The sequence below is a fragment of the Triticum aestivum genome, chromosome 3A, assembly GCF_018294505.1.
Source record: "Triticum aestivum cultivar Chinese Spring chromosome 3A, IWGSC CS RefSeq v2.1, whole genome shotgun sequence".
Classification (NCBI taxonomy): Eukaryota; Viridiplantae; Streptophyta; class Magnoliopsida; order Poales; family Poaceae; genus Triticum; species Triticum aestivum.
The window spans coordinates 100,338,972-100,355,493 of NC_057800.1; the positions used below are offsets into that span (position 1 = coordinate 100,338,972).

Genomic DNA, 16,522 nt, shown 5'->3' on the forward strand with positions numbered 1-16,522 from the left:
ATGTGAGTGACGGCAGGGTGCAAAGAGGAAGGCACGTCCTTGAATGAAAATAATGCCTCTTTGCACACAAAATCATAGCAAACAGATTTTATGAAATCTAGCTCATCAGTATTAGATTTTGTGGCAACTAAACATGCGCTTTTCAATTTAATTTCAGAAGCAACACTAGATGGATTATTATTAGGTTTCATTTGTTGCTCAAATTCTTTTGCCACAATCTGATTTTCACTCTTATTTTTCTCCTGTTTTGCTTTATTAGCTCTATTAACATCATCTTTCAAAATGGAATCAAGAGTCATAGGAAGCAAAGTAATATTTTTATCCTTATGAACAAGAGTATACTGATTGTTTCTACCATGGTGTACAAAATTTTTATCAAATTGCCATGGTCTACCAAGTAATAAGGAACATGCTTGCATAGGTACCACATCACAATCAACATAATCAGCATATGTAGAGATAGTAAAATGCACACGAACGGTACGTGTTACCTAAACCTTGCCGCTGTTGTTGAACCGTTGCATGTAGTAAGGATGTGGATGCGGTATTGTGGTGAGAGAGAGCTTCTCCACCATCTCCATGCTAGCCAAGTTGTTGCAGCTCCCTCCATCTATGATGACGCAAATAGAACGTTCCTTCACAACTCCCTTTGTATGGAACAAATTATGCCTCTGATTTTGCTCAGCTTGTGTAACCTGCACACTCAAATCACGTTGAGCAACTAAACATTCATACCTGTCAGCATCTTCAGCAGCCATGTATTGCATCTCATGATCAGAATCATCTCCACCGTGTTCTTCATGTGTAATAAGAGCCAAAGTCTCCTCATCATAGTCACTAGCGGACTCATACCCACCATCCTTAGTAGCAATCATCACACGCTGAGATTTGCATTCTCTCACAAAATGTCCTCTTCCCTTACAACGACGACAAATAATATCACTCGTGTGCCCTATTGATGCCAAGGAAGAAGAAGAGCTCTGCGCAGGCCCGATAGGTGTGCTCTTGGCATATAGTGGTGGTTGTGCCTGCTTTCTTGTATCACGGCTGGAGGTGGCACCTGATGGAGGTGCTGGTGTAGTGGAAGTAGAGGATGCATGTGGTGTCCATGATGAAGATCGACTTGCAGAAAAATTAGTTCACATCAATGCCTGTCGATCCTGCACTTCACGTTCAGCTTTACAAGCAAGATGGAATAAACGAGTGATATTATTATACTTCTTATACTCTAGAATGATCTGAATCTCTCTATTTAATTCACCCATAAAACATGCAAGCATAGCTTCATTGTTCTCAACAATACCACATCTAATCATGCCAGTTTGTAATTCCTGATAATATTCTTCTACATAATTTTTTCCTTGTCTTAAATGCTACAATTTTTGAATTAATTCACGTTGATAATATGGTGGAACCCAACAAGTACGCATAGAAGTTTTCAAAGCAGCCCAAGTAGGTGGATTAGGATATAATCTACAATGTTCAGACCACCAAACACATGCAAAGCTAGTGAAAGCACAAATAGCAGACAGGAACACGTTTCTCCTCAGAATATAATACTAAGTGTTCCTCCGGTATTCGGGGGTTGCATAATCTCATAGTCATAGGAACATGTATAAGTCATGAAAAAGCAATAGCAACAAGATAAACGATCATAGTGCTAAGCTAATGGATGGGTCGAGTCAATCACATCATTCTCTAATGATGTGATCACGTTCATCAAATAGCAACTCTTGTCCATGGCTAGGAAACTTAACCATCTTTGATTAACGAGCTAGTCAAGTAGAGGCATACTAGTGACACTCTGTTTGTCTATGTATTCACACATGTACTAAGTTTCTGGTTAATACAATTCTAGCATGAATAATAAACATTTATCATGATATAAGGAAATATAAATAACAACTTTATTATTGCATCTAGGGCATATTTCCTTCAGTCTCCCACTTGCACTAGAGTCAATAATCTAGTTCACATCGTCATGTGATTTCACACCAATAGTTCACATCTTTATGTGATTAGTTCACATCTTCATGGGACTAATACCCAAAAGGGTTTACTAGAGTCAATGATCTAGTTCACATCGCTATGTTATTAACACCCAAAGAGTGATCATGTTTTGCTTGTGAGAGAAGTTTAGTCTACGGGTCTGCAACATTCAGATCCGTATAAATTTTGCAAATTTCTATGTCTACAATACTCTAGCTAATTGCTCCCACTTTCAATATGTATCTAGATCGAGACCTAGAGTCATCTAGATAGGTGTCAAAACATTGCATCGACGTAACTTTTTACGACAAACTCTTGTATCACCTCCATAACCAAGAAATATTTCCTTAGTCCTCTAAGGATAATTTTGATCAATGTCCAGTGATCTACTCCTAGATCACTATTGTACTCCTTTGCCAAAATCATGCTAAGGTATACAATAGGTGTGGTACTGTAACGCCCCGAGACCGATGTGTCAGGTGTCCTCCAGTTATTCGCTGTCGTTGCCATGTCATTCGCTTGCGTGTTGCATCTTGTCATGTCATCATGTGCATTGCTTCATCATGTTTTTCAAAACATGCATCCGTCCGGATTCCCTCACTTCTCTCCGTTATCCGTTCTGAGCCCAGACACACTTGCACGCGCCCGCGGCATGTCCGAAATAGTATTTTATAAGTGGCTAGAAAATGTTCTCGGAATGTGATGAGAGTTGGCGTGTGGTCTTATTGTAGTGTAGATAGACCGCCTGTCAAGTTTCATCGCATTCGGAGTTTGTTTGATAGCCCAACCGTTAAACTATAGCGGCATTATAGTCGGGCACACGTCGGACGTTTTCGGTCTCCGGAAACAGTCGCTAGGCCTCCCTCTCTTCTCTTCTCTCAGCTCGAGACCGTCTACACAGCTCACTACCTACCACCAGGTCCAACCTGACCTCTCTCGTCAGCCCGCGGCCCTCCTCGCGCGCGCGTCCGAAAATTGTCCCGAACCCGACCCGGGGAGTCATCACCGTTGGGTCCGGATCATCCCCAAACGTCTACAAAACATCACCGTTCCTTTATTTGGACTTCCTAGTCTATTTTTCTCGACCGCTCGATTTTAATTGGAGGGACGGATTAGCCCCTAAACTCTCCCTCTTTCCTTATATATACTCCCTAGTCTAAATCTAGACCAAACCCTAAAATCTAGGAGTCTTGTCCCTGCCGCCGCCACACTCAAATCCCCATCGGGATCTCAACCGAGCCAACCACCCACACCCCAGATCCCCTCCTCTCAATCCAGAGCATCAGCGGCAGTCCTGAGCACCAAGCCCCTCCAGGATGGATCGGGAGCAGTGCTGCCATTCGCTCGTCGCCGGCGGCCTCAACCACCAGGACGCCACTGCCAGAGCACCAGCAGGACTGCCGCGTCCCTCCCCTGTTCCCTGCTCGTCCTTCTCCTTTCCCTGCCTCTCCGTCACGTTTTCTCTCACTCACAGGAACGCCATGGTCGGCCCTCGCCCTCGAGCTCCAACGGGATCCGTGCCCCTGGGTCCCCTGCTTCGACCACCTCCTGGAGCCCGACCATGCGCGCCCTCAAGCCCCTGCCACGGGCACCCACGCTGGCAGCCGTAGTTCCCGCGTCTCCGGCGAGTCGGTGACCACGAGAGACATCCATGGCTGCCCCTTGGTGCTTCGCATCGCGCCTGACCATCATCCCCAATGTCGGCGAGCTCCTGTTGCATCACCGTCGCACGTACGGGACCTCGTCTGCCTCCCCTGCCTCACGTCTCATCGTCGGGAGTTCTTGCCAAGTCCGACTTCCATCAGCCACAGTCCAGCCACTCCCAGTCCACATGGCCCCCGTCCGCACCATCCCAACCCAGACCTCACCGGTGAGACCCCGTCGTCGCACGTCCCCGTCTCTCCCTCTTTTGCCTTCTCTGACCTCCCCTGCTCTCCCCTTCCCTGTCGAATAGAAAGGAGCAACATCGCCTCCCTGACCTTCGGAATGGCTGGATCCGCCGCGCCCGCGTGGACCTTGCCCTTGCCCGGACCCACCGCCTGCAGGCCTCTCCTCGGCCGGGTCCGCTGCTACCGTTGTTTCCCTGTCAAACGAGCAAGCACGAACCCCAGCGCCAAGTCCACCGTGATCCCCTGCGCATTGACCACGCCCCTGCATCGTCCATGTGCCTAGGCCATGAGGGCGCCGAGGCCCAGCAACATCTTCTCATCTCCAGAACCGGCCCAGCCGCTTCTCCACTTTCGGCCCAATGGCCCGATGTGAGCATAGCCCGGTCCCTCCGGTTTTTTTGTGCATGTGCGTTTGATAGCTATGTTGCGCCTATTGCCTTACTGGGCCTCTCCTTAGATTCAGCACGGTATATTTTTTTCCTGTTCTGCGAATTTGTCTTTTATCCAGTGAGCTGCAGTTTTGCAGATTAGTCCCTCTAGATCATGCATTTAATATCTCCACAACCGTGCATCGGATTAAAACAAATTATATATGAAAGTTGGTTAGAATTTTGTGTAGAACAATAATATCCAACTTTCATCAATGTTTGAAATGTTTAAAATGCCGTTTGGTTAAATTTGCTCCTATGCCCTGCTAAAATGATTTAATTCATAACTATTTAACTGTAGCTCCGAATTTAATAAATTTATATGTAAATGGGTTAGAATTTTGCCTAGTTTAACATGGTGGCTTTACTTTGCATGTTTAATAACTCTAAAATTATGTTTAGGGCAGAACAATACCTAATTCATTATTATGCACATGAGGAGTTTCCGGACTTGTTGTTCGTTGTTTCCGGCCTCATTTAAACTTGCCTAGTTAGGTAGTTTTGTTGTGCTTCACCTCTTGCCATGCTAACAACATTTAATCTTGTTGGGTACATAAACGAGATCGAACTAAGTAACTTGAATGTGGTGTTTCGCCAATATGCAACGGAGTTGCATATTTTGATCCACTTAATTTGTAGGATTGCTTGTGCACTTTTCCATGCCATGCCCTCTTTAAACCGGACATGCATCATACTTGGTTGTGCATCATGCCATGTCTATGTGGTGGTTGTTTACTATGTTGTGTGCTTCTTTCCGGCGTTTGCTTCTCCGGGTTGGTTCCGGTAACGTCGCGTTTGTGAGGAACCATTCGTCTACGTCCGTTTGTCTTCTTCATGGACTCGCTCTTCTTCCTTGCGGGATTTCAGGAAAGATGACCATACCCTCGAAATCACTTCTATCTTTGCTTGCTAGTTGCTCGCTCTTTTGCTATGCCTATGCTGCGATACCTACCACTTGCTTATCGTGCCTCCCATATTGTTGAACCAAGCCTCTAACCCACCTTGTCCTAGCAAACCGTTGATCGGCTATGTTACCGCTTTGCTCAGCCCCTCTTATAGCGTTGTTAGTTGCAGGTGAAGATTGAAGTTTGTTCCTTGTTGGAACATGGAGATGTTGTTCCTTGTTGGAACATGGTTACTTGTTGGGATATCACAATATCTCTTATTTAATTAATGCATCTATATACTTGGTAAAGGGTGGAAGGCTCGGCCTTATGCCTGGTGTTTTGTTCCACTCTTGCCGCCCTAGTTTCCGTCATATCGGTGTTATGTTCCCAGATTTTGCGTTCCTTACGCGGTTGGGATATTATGGGAACCCCTTGACAGTTCGCCTTGGATAAAATTCTTCTAGCAATGCCCAACATTGGTTTTACCTTTCGCCACCTAGCCTTTTCTTTTCCCTTGGGAGTCACGCTCCTGAGGGTCATCATTATTTTAACCCCCCTGGGCCAGTGCTCCTCTAAGTGTTGGTCCAAACTGTCAGCCGTCGGTGGCCACCAGGGGCAACTCTGGGCTGGCCTACTGGAAGTTTGGAAAATCTGAGTGTGCCTTGAGAACGAGATATGTGCAGCTCCTATCGGGATTTGTCGGCACATTCGGGCGGTGTTGCTGGACTTGTTTTACCATTGTCGAAATGTCTTGTAACCGAGATTCCGAGTCTGATCGGGTCTTCCCGCTAGAAGGAATATCCTTCGGTGATCGTGAGAGCTTGTGATGGGCTAAGTTGGGACACCCCTGCAGGGTTATGAACTTTCGAAAGTCATGCCCACGGTTATGGGCAGATGGGAATTTGTTAATGTCTAGTTGTAGAAAACCTGAAGTTGACCTTAATTAAAATACATCAACCGCGTGTGTAACCGTGATGGTCTCTTTCCGGCGGAGTCCGGGAAGTGAACACGGTGTTGGAGTTATGCTTGACGTAGGTTGTCCTAGGATCACTTCTTGATCATAGTTTCTCGATCGTGCTTTGCCTTCTCTTCTCGCTCTCATTTGCGTATGTTAGCCACCATATATGCTAGTCGCTTGCTGCAGCTCCACCTCATACCTTTACCTTATCCATAAGCTTAAATAGTCTTGATCGCGAGGGTGTGAGATTGCTGAGTCCCCGTGACTCACAGATACTTCCAAAACCACTTTGTAGGTGCCGAGGATACCGTGCAGATGACGCAACCAAGCTCAAGGAGGAGCTCGATGAAGATCTTTTCCTTTGTGTTGTTTCGTTCTAGTTGATTAGTAGTGGAGCCCAGTTGGGGTCGATCGGGGGCCTTGTCGCATTTGGGGTTCTTCTTTTATTTTGGTTCCGTAGTCGGACATTGATTGTATTTGGATTTCGTAATGCTTTATTCATGTATTTGTGTGAAGTGGCGATTGTAAGCCAACTATGTATCTTTTCCCCTATTGTATTACATGGGTTGTGTGAAGATTATCTCACTTGCGACATTGCTTTCAATGCGGTTATGCCTCTAAGTCGTGCTTCGACAAGTGGGAGATATAGCCGCATCGAGGGCGTTACAAGTTGGTATCAGAGCCTTCTCCGACCTTAGGAGCCCCATTGCTTAATCGAATTAGCGGACGAGTTGAGTCTAGAAAAATGTTTTGAGTCATTTAGGAATTATATATCGGAGAGTTTAGGAATTCTTTTTACTCCCCAATCCCTTCATCGCTCTGGTAATGCATCCTGACGTAGAGTTTTGACTCTTCTCTTCTCAAATTTCACTAAAAAAATTAGGATCACGCGGGTATCTTGGAATCGTTCCAATGGATTTGTGACAAGAACATTCTTCTTGGTGCCTCCTGTCATTTAGGGGTTGTGGCAGTGTCCCGGGGAGTTGAGCTTTGAGGTGTTGTCGTCACAATTTTATCGTTGCAGTTCTGGAATACCTGAGATTAGTTTCGCCAACATCGAAAATCTCTTTTATGCATTTGTTGGTGAGATAACCTTGACGCCACCTAGTACTGGGGCGGGAGTTCGGGAGTATTGCCATAACTCGTATAACGGATGCTTTTCGAAGGTTGAGGTAGATGATTTCTGAAGGTTTCTTGGTTATGTGTTGAAGGATGGATACAGCTGGATGTAGGATTTGTTAGTTTTGGGTGAGATATTATGCTTCCCCTGTATCCCCAACACCTGATTGCATAACCGGAAAGTTTCGAGGGAATTCAAGTAGCTCTTAGGATATCTTTCCGACAGATGTATGATATGAAATTGGGGTTCGACGTCTAGTGGTCCGCCTATCCACGGTTGGTTTTACAGTGGTCTCGTTGTGTCTTAAAGAGTCATTGGCTATGCCGACTCGGGGATGCTTCGTATGTCATGTGCACTGCCTTGTACAAGATGGTGTTGTATGATCGAGCCCGTGTAGGCCCCACCACGAAAATTTCGGACGAAATCTCTATCATATGTTTATTCTGGCTTATTCTGCAAGCCAACCCTTTGTTTTTGTTTTGAGTTGTGATATTCGAGTTGCTTCGAAGTCAAATGTTGATTCCATACCTTTCCTAAGTGGTGTTCTCATATTCCTATGTGGATACTAATACTTCATGATAATCGAGATTGTCATGTCAATCCTTTTCAACCGGTGTGTTTCTCTTCTAGTGGGTCCGATCACTTCAACATTCGCAAGATCAAGTATCAGTCTCTTCTGAACGGTGTTTGTTTCATTCGTCTCCAAATTGCCTTTGTTTTTCCCGCCCACCCACCCTTTTTCTTCAACGATTCAGATTTCTTATTCAAGTATCCTTTTTATTGATGGAAAATCTCTCCATTCTTTTCCGTCAATGTTCTTATCCGGTGATTCTCATGAAGATCCTAACGGAACCTCAAGTTCATCATTCTTCATTCTTTTCATCTCCGGTGGTTTCAAGTCAAGCTGTGTTGATCATATCTTTTCCTCGTGTCAAATGTCGTCTCTTGCCGGTGCACCTCTTAATCTTCCCGGCTTGCTATTCATTTATTCCGGAGTGCTCAAGGTATCTCGAAGATTTGTGTTTCCACTCTACTTTCGTTCAACCTATTTCGAGGTCATTATCTCTTTCAAGCCATTTAATTCAACCAATGCAATCTCTCTTTTCAAGCAATTGTTCTACGGTGTATCTTTTGAGTGGGCCCTAACCCACAGGTCTTTTCCCAGGATCTTACCTGACTCTTCTTATTTTCCCGGAGCTATCCTCAAATTTCTTTTCGAAGTTTGACGTAAGAATGATTTACCATCAGTCAAATGCCTTTCTCCAAGATCTTTCAAATTCTTTTTGTCGTTGGCTCAACTTTTCCATTCTTTATTCCGGTGTGCCTCGATAATTCTTGGTGGTGTTTCTCGTTGTCATTCTCATCATTTGAAGATCGAAGAAGATTTCTATCTCAATCTTTCTCCTTTCTCTTCAAGATTCGTGATGCTAGCTTACTGCCATCCTCTCATAATTGTTTTGATTGTGAGTATTCTTTTCACCTATCCGGAGCAATTCAGGAGTCTTTTCAGTTGATTATCCGGAGCCCACCATCTAAGATTTATTCATTCCTGCTTTCAGCTCTCGTTCTCCAAATCTGACCGGGGCTTCATTCAAGTTTTTTCTAATCAGTTCGTGATCTCTTCGTTCTCATGGATCTAAATTCTCTCAAGTATTTTCGTTCTTTTTCAATTCTTACCGGTGGCTCATTCAAGATTTCTCTTCCTTTGTTATTGTATCGATTCATTTGTTCTTTCATCCTACCGGTGGTTCGTCGAAGACCTTCTCAAATTTATGCAATATCTATCTTAATCCTCTCTACAAGAATAAGTGGTGTGTCAAATTCATTGTTTGTCATCAATTTAATTGATGAAGGACAATCATAATGTAATTCTTATTCTTGTTTCATCCAAATGATTAATTCTTTATTCCCGAGGCCCTTCAAATTCTCGGTTTCATTTGTTTCATCTTCTCTTTTTCCCAGAGTTCCAACCTCTTTCAATTATATTATCACGGGGATCTCTATCTAAATCATTGCGAGGCTTCAATCTTGTTCTTTTCATCAGTCAATTATTTTGGATCATTCTTTTATTATCGGAATTCTTCATGAAGGTTCTACATGATGGTTCATCAAGGATTTAATTCCTTCTCGAAGTTTTTCATCGAGATTCGTTTCTAAGAAGCTCAAACATTCTTCATCTTGCAATCTGGAGTGCAATTCTTTCAACCGTACCATTCGAGGTGGTATTATGTCATTCTTGATAATTTGAGTTCATGTCTCATGATTCCCATGTTGTTAAGAATGAGATATTTTAAATCCATCATCTCGTCATTGGAGTTATCTGGGGTTATATTTCACCTAAAGCCTTCCCTAAGGATTCTTGCTATCTATGGTGCTTATAAATGATCCAATTTCTTCTTTTATCCTTCCAGTGAACAAGTTTTCTCGTCTTCTTCTTCATATCAATCCAATTCTTTTTTCCGTGAGTGGAAAAATTTCACCTCATAGTTTTGAGTTGTTCTCCATAAGCCCACTACAAGCTTACTCTCTTTGTTGTTGGTTTTTCCCAACAACTCCGTTCGACCCTTCTCCTAAAGATGCTTTTTCAAGCTCTTTTGGGGGCAGAAGTTGGCATTTTCTTCTCCATTCTTGTATTTCAATCTTCTATTCTTTTCGTTCCGGAGGCATTGTGTGTTGCTCCTTCCGTTCCATCACCTCATTTTGACAAGATCATATTCTTTTCATGCCCACCCATTTAACCAGAGTGTTGTGCCCTTTGCTCAAGCTCTTTCATTTTATCAAGTCTTGTACCACTTTTCAACCGGAGTGCTGCCCAAAGTTGTTCTTCCATGTTTCCTCTTTGCTAACGGAGTGCTTTCAACTTCATTTATCTCCGTTGTATTCTTTTCTCGATATGGCTTAACCTTTTCAAGGTTCTTTGGTCTCACTCGTTTGTCAAAGAAGCAACTTAGTTTACCTCTCCTTTTTCTCTTCCGTTGTCCCTCCGGTGCCATTCTAGATCTCGGGACGAGATCCTCTCGTAGTGGTGGAGTGTTGTAACGCCCCAAGACCGATGTGCTAGGTGTCCTCCAGTTATTCGCTGTCGTTGCCATGTCATTCGTTTGTGTGTTGCATCTTGTCATGTCATCATGTGCATTGCATCATCATGTTTTTCAAAACATGCATCCGTCCGGATTCCCTCACTTCTCTCCGTTGTCCGTTCTGAGCCCAGACACACTTGCACACGCCCGCGGCATGTCCGAAATAGTATTTTATAAGTGGCCGGAAAATGTTCTCGGAATGGGATGAGAGTTGGCGTGTGGTCTTATTGTAGTGTAGATAGACCGCCGGTCAAGTTTCATCGCATTCAGAGTTCGTTTGATAGCCCAACCGTTAAACTATAGCGGCATTATAGCCGGGCACACGTCGGACGTTTTCGGTCTCCGGAAACAGTGGCCGGGCCTCCCTCTCTTCTCTTCTCTCAGCTCGAGACCGTCTACACAGCTCACTACCTACCGCCAGGTCCAACCTGACCTCTCTCGTCAGCCCGCGGCCCTCCTTGCACGCGCGTCCGCAAATTGTCCCGAACCCGACCCGAGGAGTCATCACCGTTGGGTTCGGATCATCCCCAAACGTCTACAAAACATCACCGTTCCTTTATTTGGACTTCCTAGTCTATTTTTCTCGACCGCTCGATTTTAATTGGAGGGACGGATTAGCCCCTAAACTCTCCCTCTTTCCTTATATATACTCCCTAGTCTAAATCTAGACCAAACCCTAAAATCTAGGAGTCTTGTCCCTGCCGCCGCCACACTCAAATCCACATCGGGATCTCACCCGAGCCAACCACCCACACCCCAGATCCCCTCCTCTCGATCCAGAGCATCAGCGGCAGTCCCGAGGGCCAAGCCCCCCCAGGATGGATCGGGAGCAGTGCTGCCGTTCGCTCGTCGCCGGCGGCCTCAACCACCAGGACGCCACTACCAGAGCACCAGCAGGACCGCCGCGTCCCTCCCCTGTTCCCTGCTCGTCCTTCTCCTTTCCCTGCCTCTCCCTCACATTTTCTCTCACTCACAGGAACGCCATGGTCAGCCCTCGCCCTCGAGCTCCAACGGGATCCGTGCCCCTGGGTCCCCTGCTTCGACCACCTCCTGGAGCCCGACCATGCGCGCCCTCAAGCCCCTGCCACGGGCACCCACGCTGGCAGCCGTAGTTCCCACGTCTCCGGCAAGTCGGTGACCACGAGAGACATCCATGGCTGCCCCTTGGTGCTTCGCATCGCGCCCGACCATCATCCCCAATGCCGGCGAGCTCCTGTTGCATCACCGTCGCCCGTACGGGACCACGTCTGCCTCCCCTGCCTCACGCCTTGTCGCCGGGAGTTCTCGCCAAGTCCGACTTCCATCGGCCACAGTCCAGCCACTCCCAGTCCACATGGCCCCCGTCCGCACCATCCCAAGCCGGACCTCGCCGGTGAGACCCCATCGTCCCACGTCCCCGTCTCTCCCTCTTTTGCCTTCTCTGACCTCCCCTGCTCTCCTCTTCCCTGTCGAACAGAAAGGAGCAGCATTGCCTCCTTGACCTTCGGACTGGCTGGATCCGCCACGCCCGCGTGGACCTTGCCCTTGCCCGGACCCGCCGCCTGCAGGCCTCTTCTCGGCCGGGTTCGCTGCTACCGCTGTTTCCCTATCGAACGAGCAAGCACGAACCCCAGCGCCAAGTCCACTGCGATCCCCTGCGTGTTGACCACGCCCCTGGATCGTCCCTGTGCCTGGGCCATGAGGGCGCCGAGGCCCAGCAACATCTTCTCATCTCCAGAACCGGCCCAGCCGCTTCTCCACTTTCGGCCCAATGGCCCAATGTGAGCATAGCCCGGTCCCTCCGTTTTTTTTTGTGCATGTGCGTTTGATAGCTATGTTGCGCCTATTGCCTTACTGGGCCTCTCCTTAGATTCAGCACGGTATATTTTTTTTCCTGTTCTACGAATTTGTCTTTTATCCAGTGAGCTGCAGTTTTGCAGATTAGTCCCTCTAGATCATGCATTTAATATCTCCACAACCGTGCATCGGATTAAAACAAATTATATATAAAAGTTGGTTAGAATTTTGTGTAGAACAATAATATCCAACTTTCATCTATGTTTGAAATGTTTAAAATGTCGTTTGGTTAAATTATCTCCTATGCCATGCTAAAATGATTTAATTCATAACTATTTAACCGTAGCTCCGAATTTAATAAACTTTATATGTAAACGGGGTAGAATTTTGCCTAGTTTAACATGGTGGCTTTAATTTTCATGTTTAATAACTCTAAAATTATGTTTAGGGCAGAACAGTAGCTAATTCATTATTATGCACATGAGGAGTTTCCGGACTTGTTGTTCGTTGTTTCCGACCTCATTTGAACTTGCCTAGTTAGGTAGTTTTGTTGTGCTTCACCTCTTGCCATGCTAACAACATTTAATCTTGTTGGGTACATAAACGAGATCGAAGTAAGTAACTTGAATGTGGTGTTTCGCCAATATGCAATGGAGTTGCATATTGAGCTCCACTTAATTTGTAGGATTGCTTGTGCACTTTGCCATGCCATGCCCTCTTTAAACCGGACATGCATCATACTTGGTTGTGCATCATGCCATGTCTATGTGGTGGTTGTTTACTATGTTGTGTGCTTCTTTCCAGTGTTTGCTTCTCCGGGTTGGTTCCGGTAACATCGCGTTTGTGAGGAACCGTTCGTCTACGTCCGTTTGTCTTCTTCATGGACTCGCTCTTCTTCCTTGCGGGATTTCAGGCAAGATGGCCATACCCTCGAAATCACTTCTATCTTTGCTTGCTAGTTGCTCGCTCTTTTGCTATGCCTATGCTGCGATACCTACCACTTGCTTATCGTGCCTCCCATATTGTTGAACCAAGCCTCTAACCCACCTTGTCCTAGCAAACCGTTGATCGGCTATGTTACCGCTTTGCTCAGCCCCTCTTATAGCGTTGTTAGTTGCAGGTGAAGATTGAAGTTTGTTCCTTGTTGGAACATGGAGATGTTGTTCCTTGTTGGAACATGGTTACTTGTTGGGATATCACAATATCTCTTATTTAATTAATGCATCTATATACTTGGTAAAGGGTGGAAGGCTCGGCCTTATGCCTGGTGTTTTGTTCCACTCTTGCCGCCCTAGTTTCTGTCATATCGGTGTTATGTTCCCGGATTTTGCATTCCTTGCGCGGTTGGGATATTATGGGAACCCCTTGACAGTTCGCCTTGGATAAAACTCTTCCAGCAATGCCCAACATTGGTTTTACCTTTCGCCACCTAGCCTTTTATTTTCCCTTGGGAGTCGCGCTCCTGAGGGTCATCATTATTTTAACCCCCTGGGCCAGTGCTCCTCTGAGTGTTGGTCCAAACTGTCAGCCGCCGGTGGCCACCAGGGGCAACACTGGGCTGGCCTACCAGAAGTTTGGACAATCTGAGTGTGCCCTGAGAACGAGATATGTGCAGATCCTATCGGGATTTGTCAGCACATTCGGGCGGTGTTGCTGGACTTGTTTTACCATTGTTGAAATGTCTTGTAACCGGGATTCCGAGTCTGATCGGGTCTTCCTGCTAGAAGGAATATCCTTCGTTGACCGTGAGAGCTTGTGATGGTCTAAGTTGGGACACCCCTGCAGGGTTATGAACTTTCGAAAGTCGTGCCCGCGGTTATGGGAAGATGGGAATTTGTTAATGTCTGGTTGTAGAAAACCTGAAGTTGACCTTAATTAAAATACATCAACCGCGTGTGTAACCGTGATGGTCTCTTTCCGGCGGAGTCTGGGAAGTGAACACGGTGTTGGAGTTATGCTTGACGTAGGTTGTCCTAGGATCACTTCTTGATCATAGTTTCTCGATCGTGCTTTGCCTTCTCTTCTCGCTCTCATTTGCGTATGTTAGCCACCATATATGCTAGTCGCTTGCTGCAGCTCCACCTCATACATTTACCTTACACATAAGCTTAAATAGTCTTGATCGCGAGGGTGTGAGATTGCTGAGTCCCCGTGACTCACAGATACTTCCAAAACCAGTTTGCAGGTCCTGAGGATACCGTGCAGATGATGCAGCCAAGCTCAAGGAGGAGCTCGATGAAGATCTTTTCCTTTGTGTTGTTTCGTTCTAGTTGATTAGTAGTGGAGCCCAGTTGGGGTCGATCGGGGGCCTTGTCGCATTTGGGGTTCTTCTTTTATTTTGGTTCCGTAGTCGGACATTGATTGTATTTGGATGTTGTAATGCTTTATTCATGTATTTGTGTGAAGTGGCGATTGTAAGCCAACTATGTATCTTTTCCCCTATTGTATTACATGGGTTGTGTGAAGATTACCTCACTTGCGACATTGCTTTCAATGCGGTTATGCCTCTAAGTCGTGCTTCGACACGTGGGAGATATAGCCGCATCGAGGGCATTATAGGTACATAGCATAGCATACTTTATAGAACCTATGACTGAGGCATAGGGAATGACTTTTCATTCTCTTTCTATTTTCTGCTGTGGTCGGGTTTTGAGTCTTTACTCAGCTTCACACATTGTAACACAGGCAAGAACCCTTTCTTTGCTTGATCCATTTTGAACTTCTTCAAAACTTTATAAAGGTATGTGCTTTGTGGAAGTCCAATCAAGCGTCTTGATCTATCTCTATAGATCTTGATGCCCAATATATAAGCAGCTTCACCGAGGTATTTCATTAAAAAATCTTATTCAAGTATCCTTTTATGATATTCAGAAATTTAGTATCATTTCCGATCAACAATATGTCATCCACATATAATATTAGAAATGCTACAGAGCTCCCACTCACTTTCTTGTAAATGCAGACTTCTCCAAAAGTTTGTATAAAACCATATGCTTTGATCACACTATCAAAGCGTATATTCGAACTCCGAGATGCTTGCACCAGTCCATAAATGGATCGCTGGAGCTTACACACTTTGTTAGCAACTTCTGGATCGACAAAACCTTCTGGTTGCATCATATACAACTCTTCTTTAAGATATCCATTAAGGAATGTAGTTTTGACATCCATTTGCCAAATTTCATGATCATAAAATGCAGCAATTGCTAACATGATTCGGACGGACTTAAGCATCGCTACGGGTGAGAAGGTCTCATCGTAGTCAACTCCTTGAACTTTTCGAAAACCTTTCACAACAAGTCGAGCTTTGTAGACAGTAACATTACCGTCAACGTCAGTCGTCTTCTTGAAGATCCATTTATTCTCTATGGCTTGCCGATCATCGGGAAAGTCAACCAAAGTCCACACTTCGTTCTCATACATGGATCCCATCTCAAATTTCATGGCCTCAAGCCATTTTGCGGAATCTGGGCTCATCATCGCTTCCTCATAGTTCGTAGGTTCGTCATGGTCAAGTAACATGACTTCCAGAACAGGATTACCGTACCACTCTGGTGTGGATCTTACTCTGGTTGACCTACGAGGTTTGGTAGTAACTTGATCAGAAGTTTCATGATCATCGTCATTAGCTTCCTCACTTACTGTTGTAGGAATGATTGGAACTGATTTCTGTGATGAACTACTTTCCAATAAGGGAGCAGGTATAATTACCTCATCAAGTTATACTTTCCTCACACTCACTTCTTTCGAGAAACTCCTTCTCTAGAAAGGATCCATTCTTAGCAACGAATATCTTGCCTTCAGATCTATGATAGAAGGTGTACCCAATAGTCTCCTTTAGGTATCCTATGAAGACACTTTTCTCCGATTTGGGTTCGAGCTTATCAGGTTGAAGCTTTTTCACATAAGCATCACAGCCCCAAACTTTAAGAAACGACAACTTGCGTTTCTTGCCAAACCACAGTTCATAAGGTGTCATCTCAACGGATTTCGATGGTGCCATATTTAATGTGAATGCAGCCGTCTCTAAAGCATAACCCCAAATCGATAGCGGTAAATTAGTAAGAGGCATCATAGATCGCACCATATCTAATAAAGTACGATTACGACGTTCGAACACACCATTACGCTGTGGTGTTCCGGGTGGCGTGAGTTGCGAAACTATTCCGCATTGTTTCAAATGAAGACCAAACTCGTAACTCAAATATTATCCTCCAAGATCAGATCGTAGAAATTTACTTTTCTTGTTATGATGATTTTCCACTTTACTTTGAAATTCTTTGAACCTTTCAAATGTTTCAGACTTATGTTTCATCAAGTAGATATACCCATATCTGCTTAAATCATCTTTGAAGGTAAGAAAATAATGATACCCGCCACGAGCATCAACACTCA

The 16,522-nt window shown here is 45.1% G+C and overlaps 1 protein-coding gene across 1 annotated transcript; it reads left to right on the forward strand.

Annotated features, from left to right (window-relative positions):
- The first annotated feature begins 3,305 nt into the window (after positions 1–3,305).
- On the forward strand, positions 3,306–12,990 carry LOC123056822 (proline-rich protein 33). Its single transcript, XM_044480081.1, has 4 exons — positions 3,306–3,473; positions 11,039–11,723; positions 11,808–12,111; positions 12,932–12,990. Exons 1-4 carry the CDS (start codon positions 3,306–3,308, stop codon positions 12,972–12,974), a joined length of 1,200 nt encoding a protein of 399 aa, XP_044336016.1. The 3' UTR covers positions 12,975–12,990.
- The last annotated feature ends 3,532 nt before the right edge of the window (positions 12,991–16,522 follow it).

Coding starts and splice junctions, on each gene's coding strand:
- LOC123056822 (XM_044480081.1), top strand. CDS start 3,306: ATGGATCGGGAGCAGTGCTGCCATTCGCTCGTCGCCGGCGGCCTCAAC. Junction 11,724..11,807: donor TCCCAAGCCGGACCTCGCCG/GTGAGACCCCAT, acceptor CCTGTCGAACAG/AAAGGAGCAGCATTGCCTCC. Junction 12,112..12,931: donor TTTCGGCCCAATGGCCCAAT/GTGAGCATAGCC, acceptor GCTTCTTTCCAG/TGTTTGCTTCTCCGGGTTGG.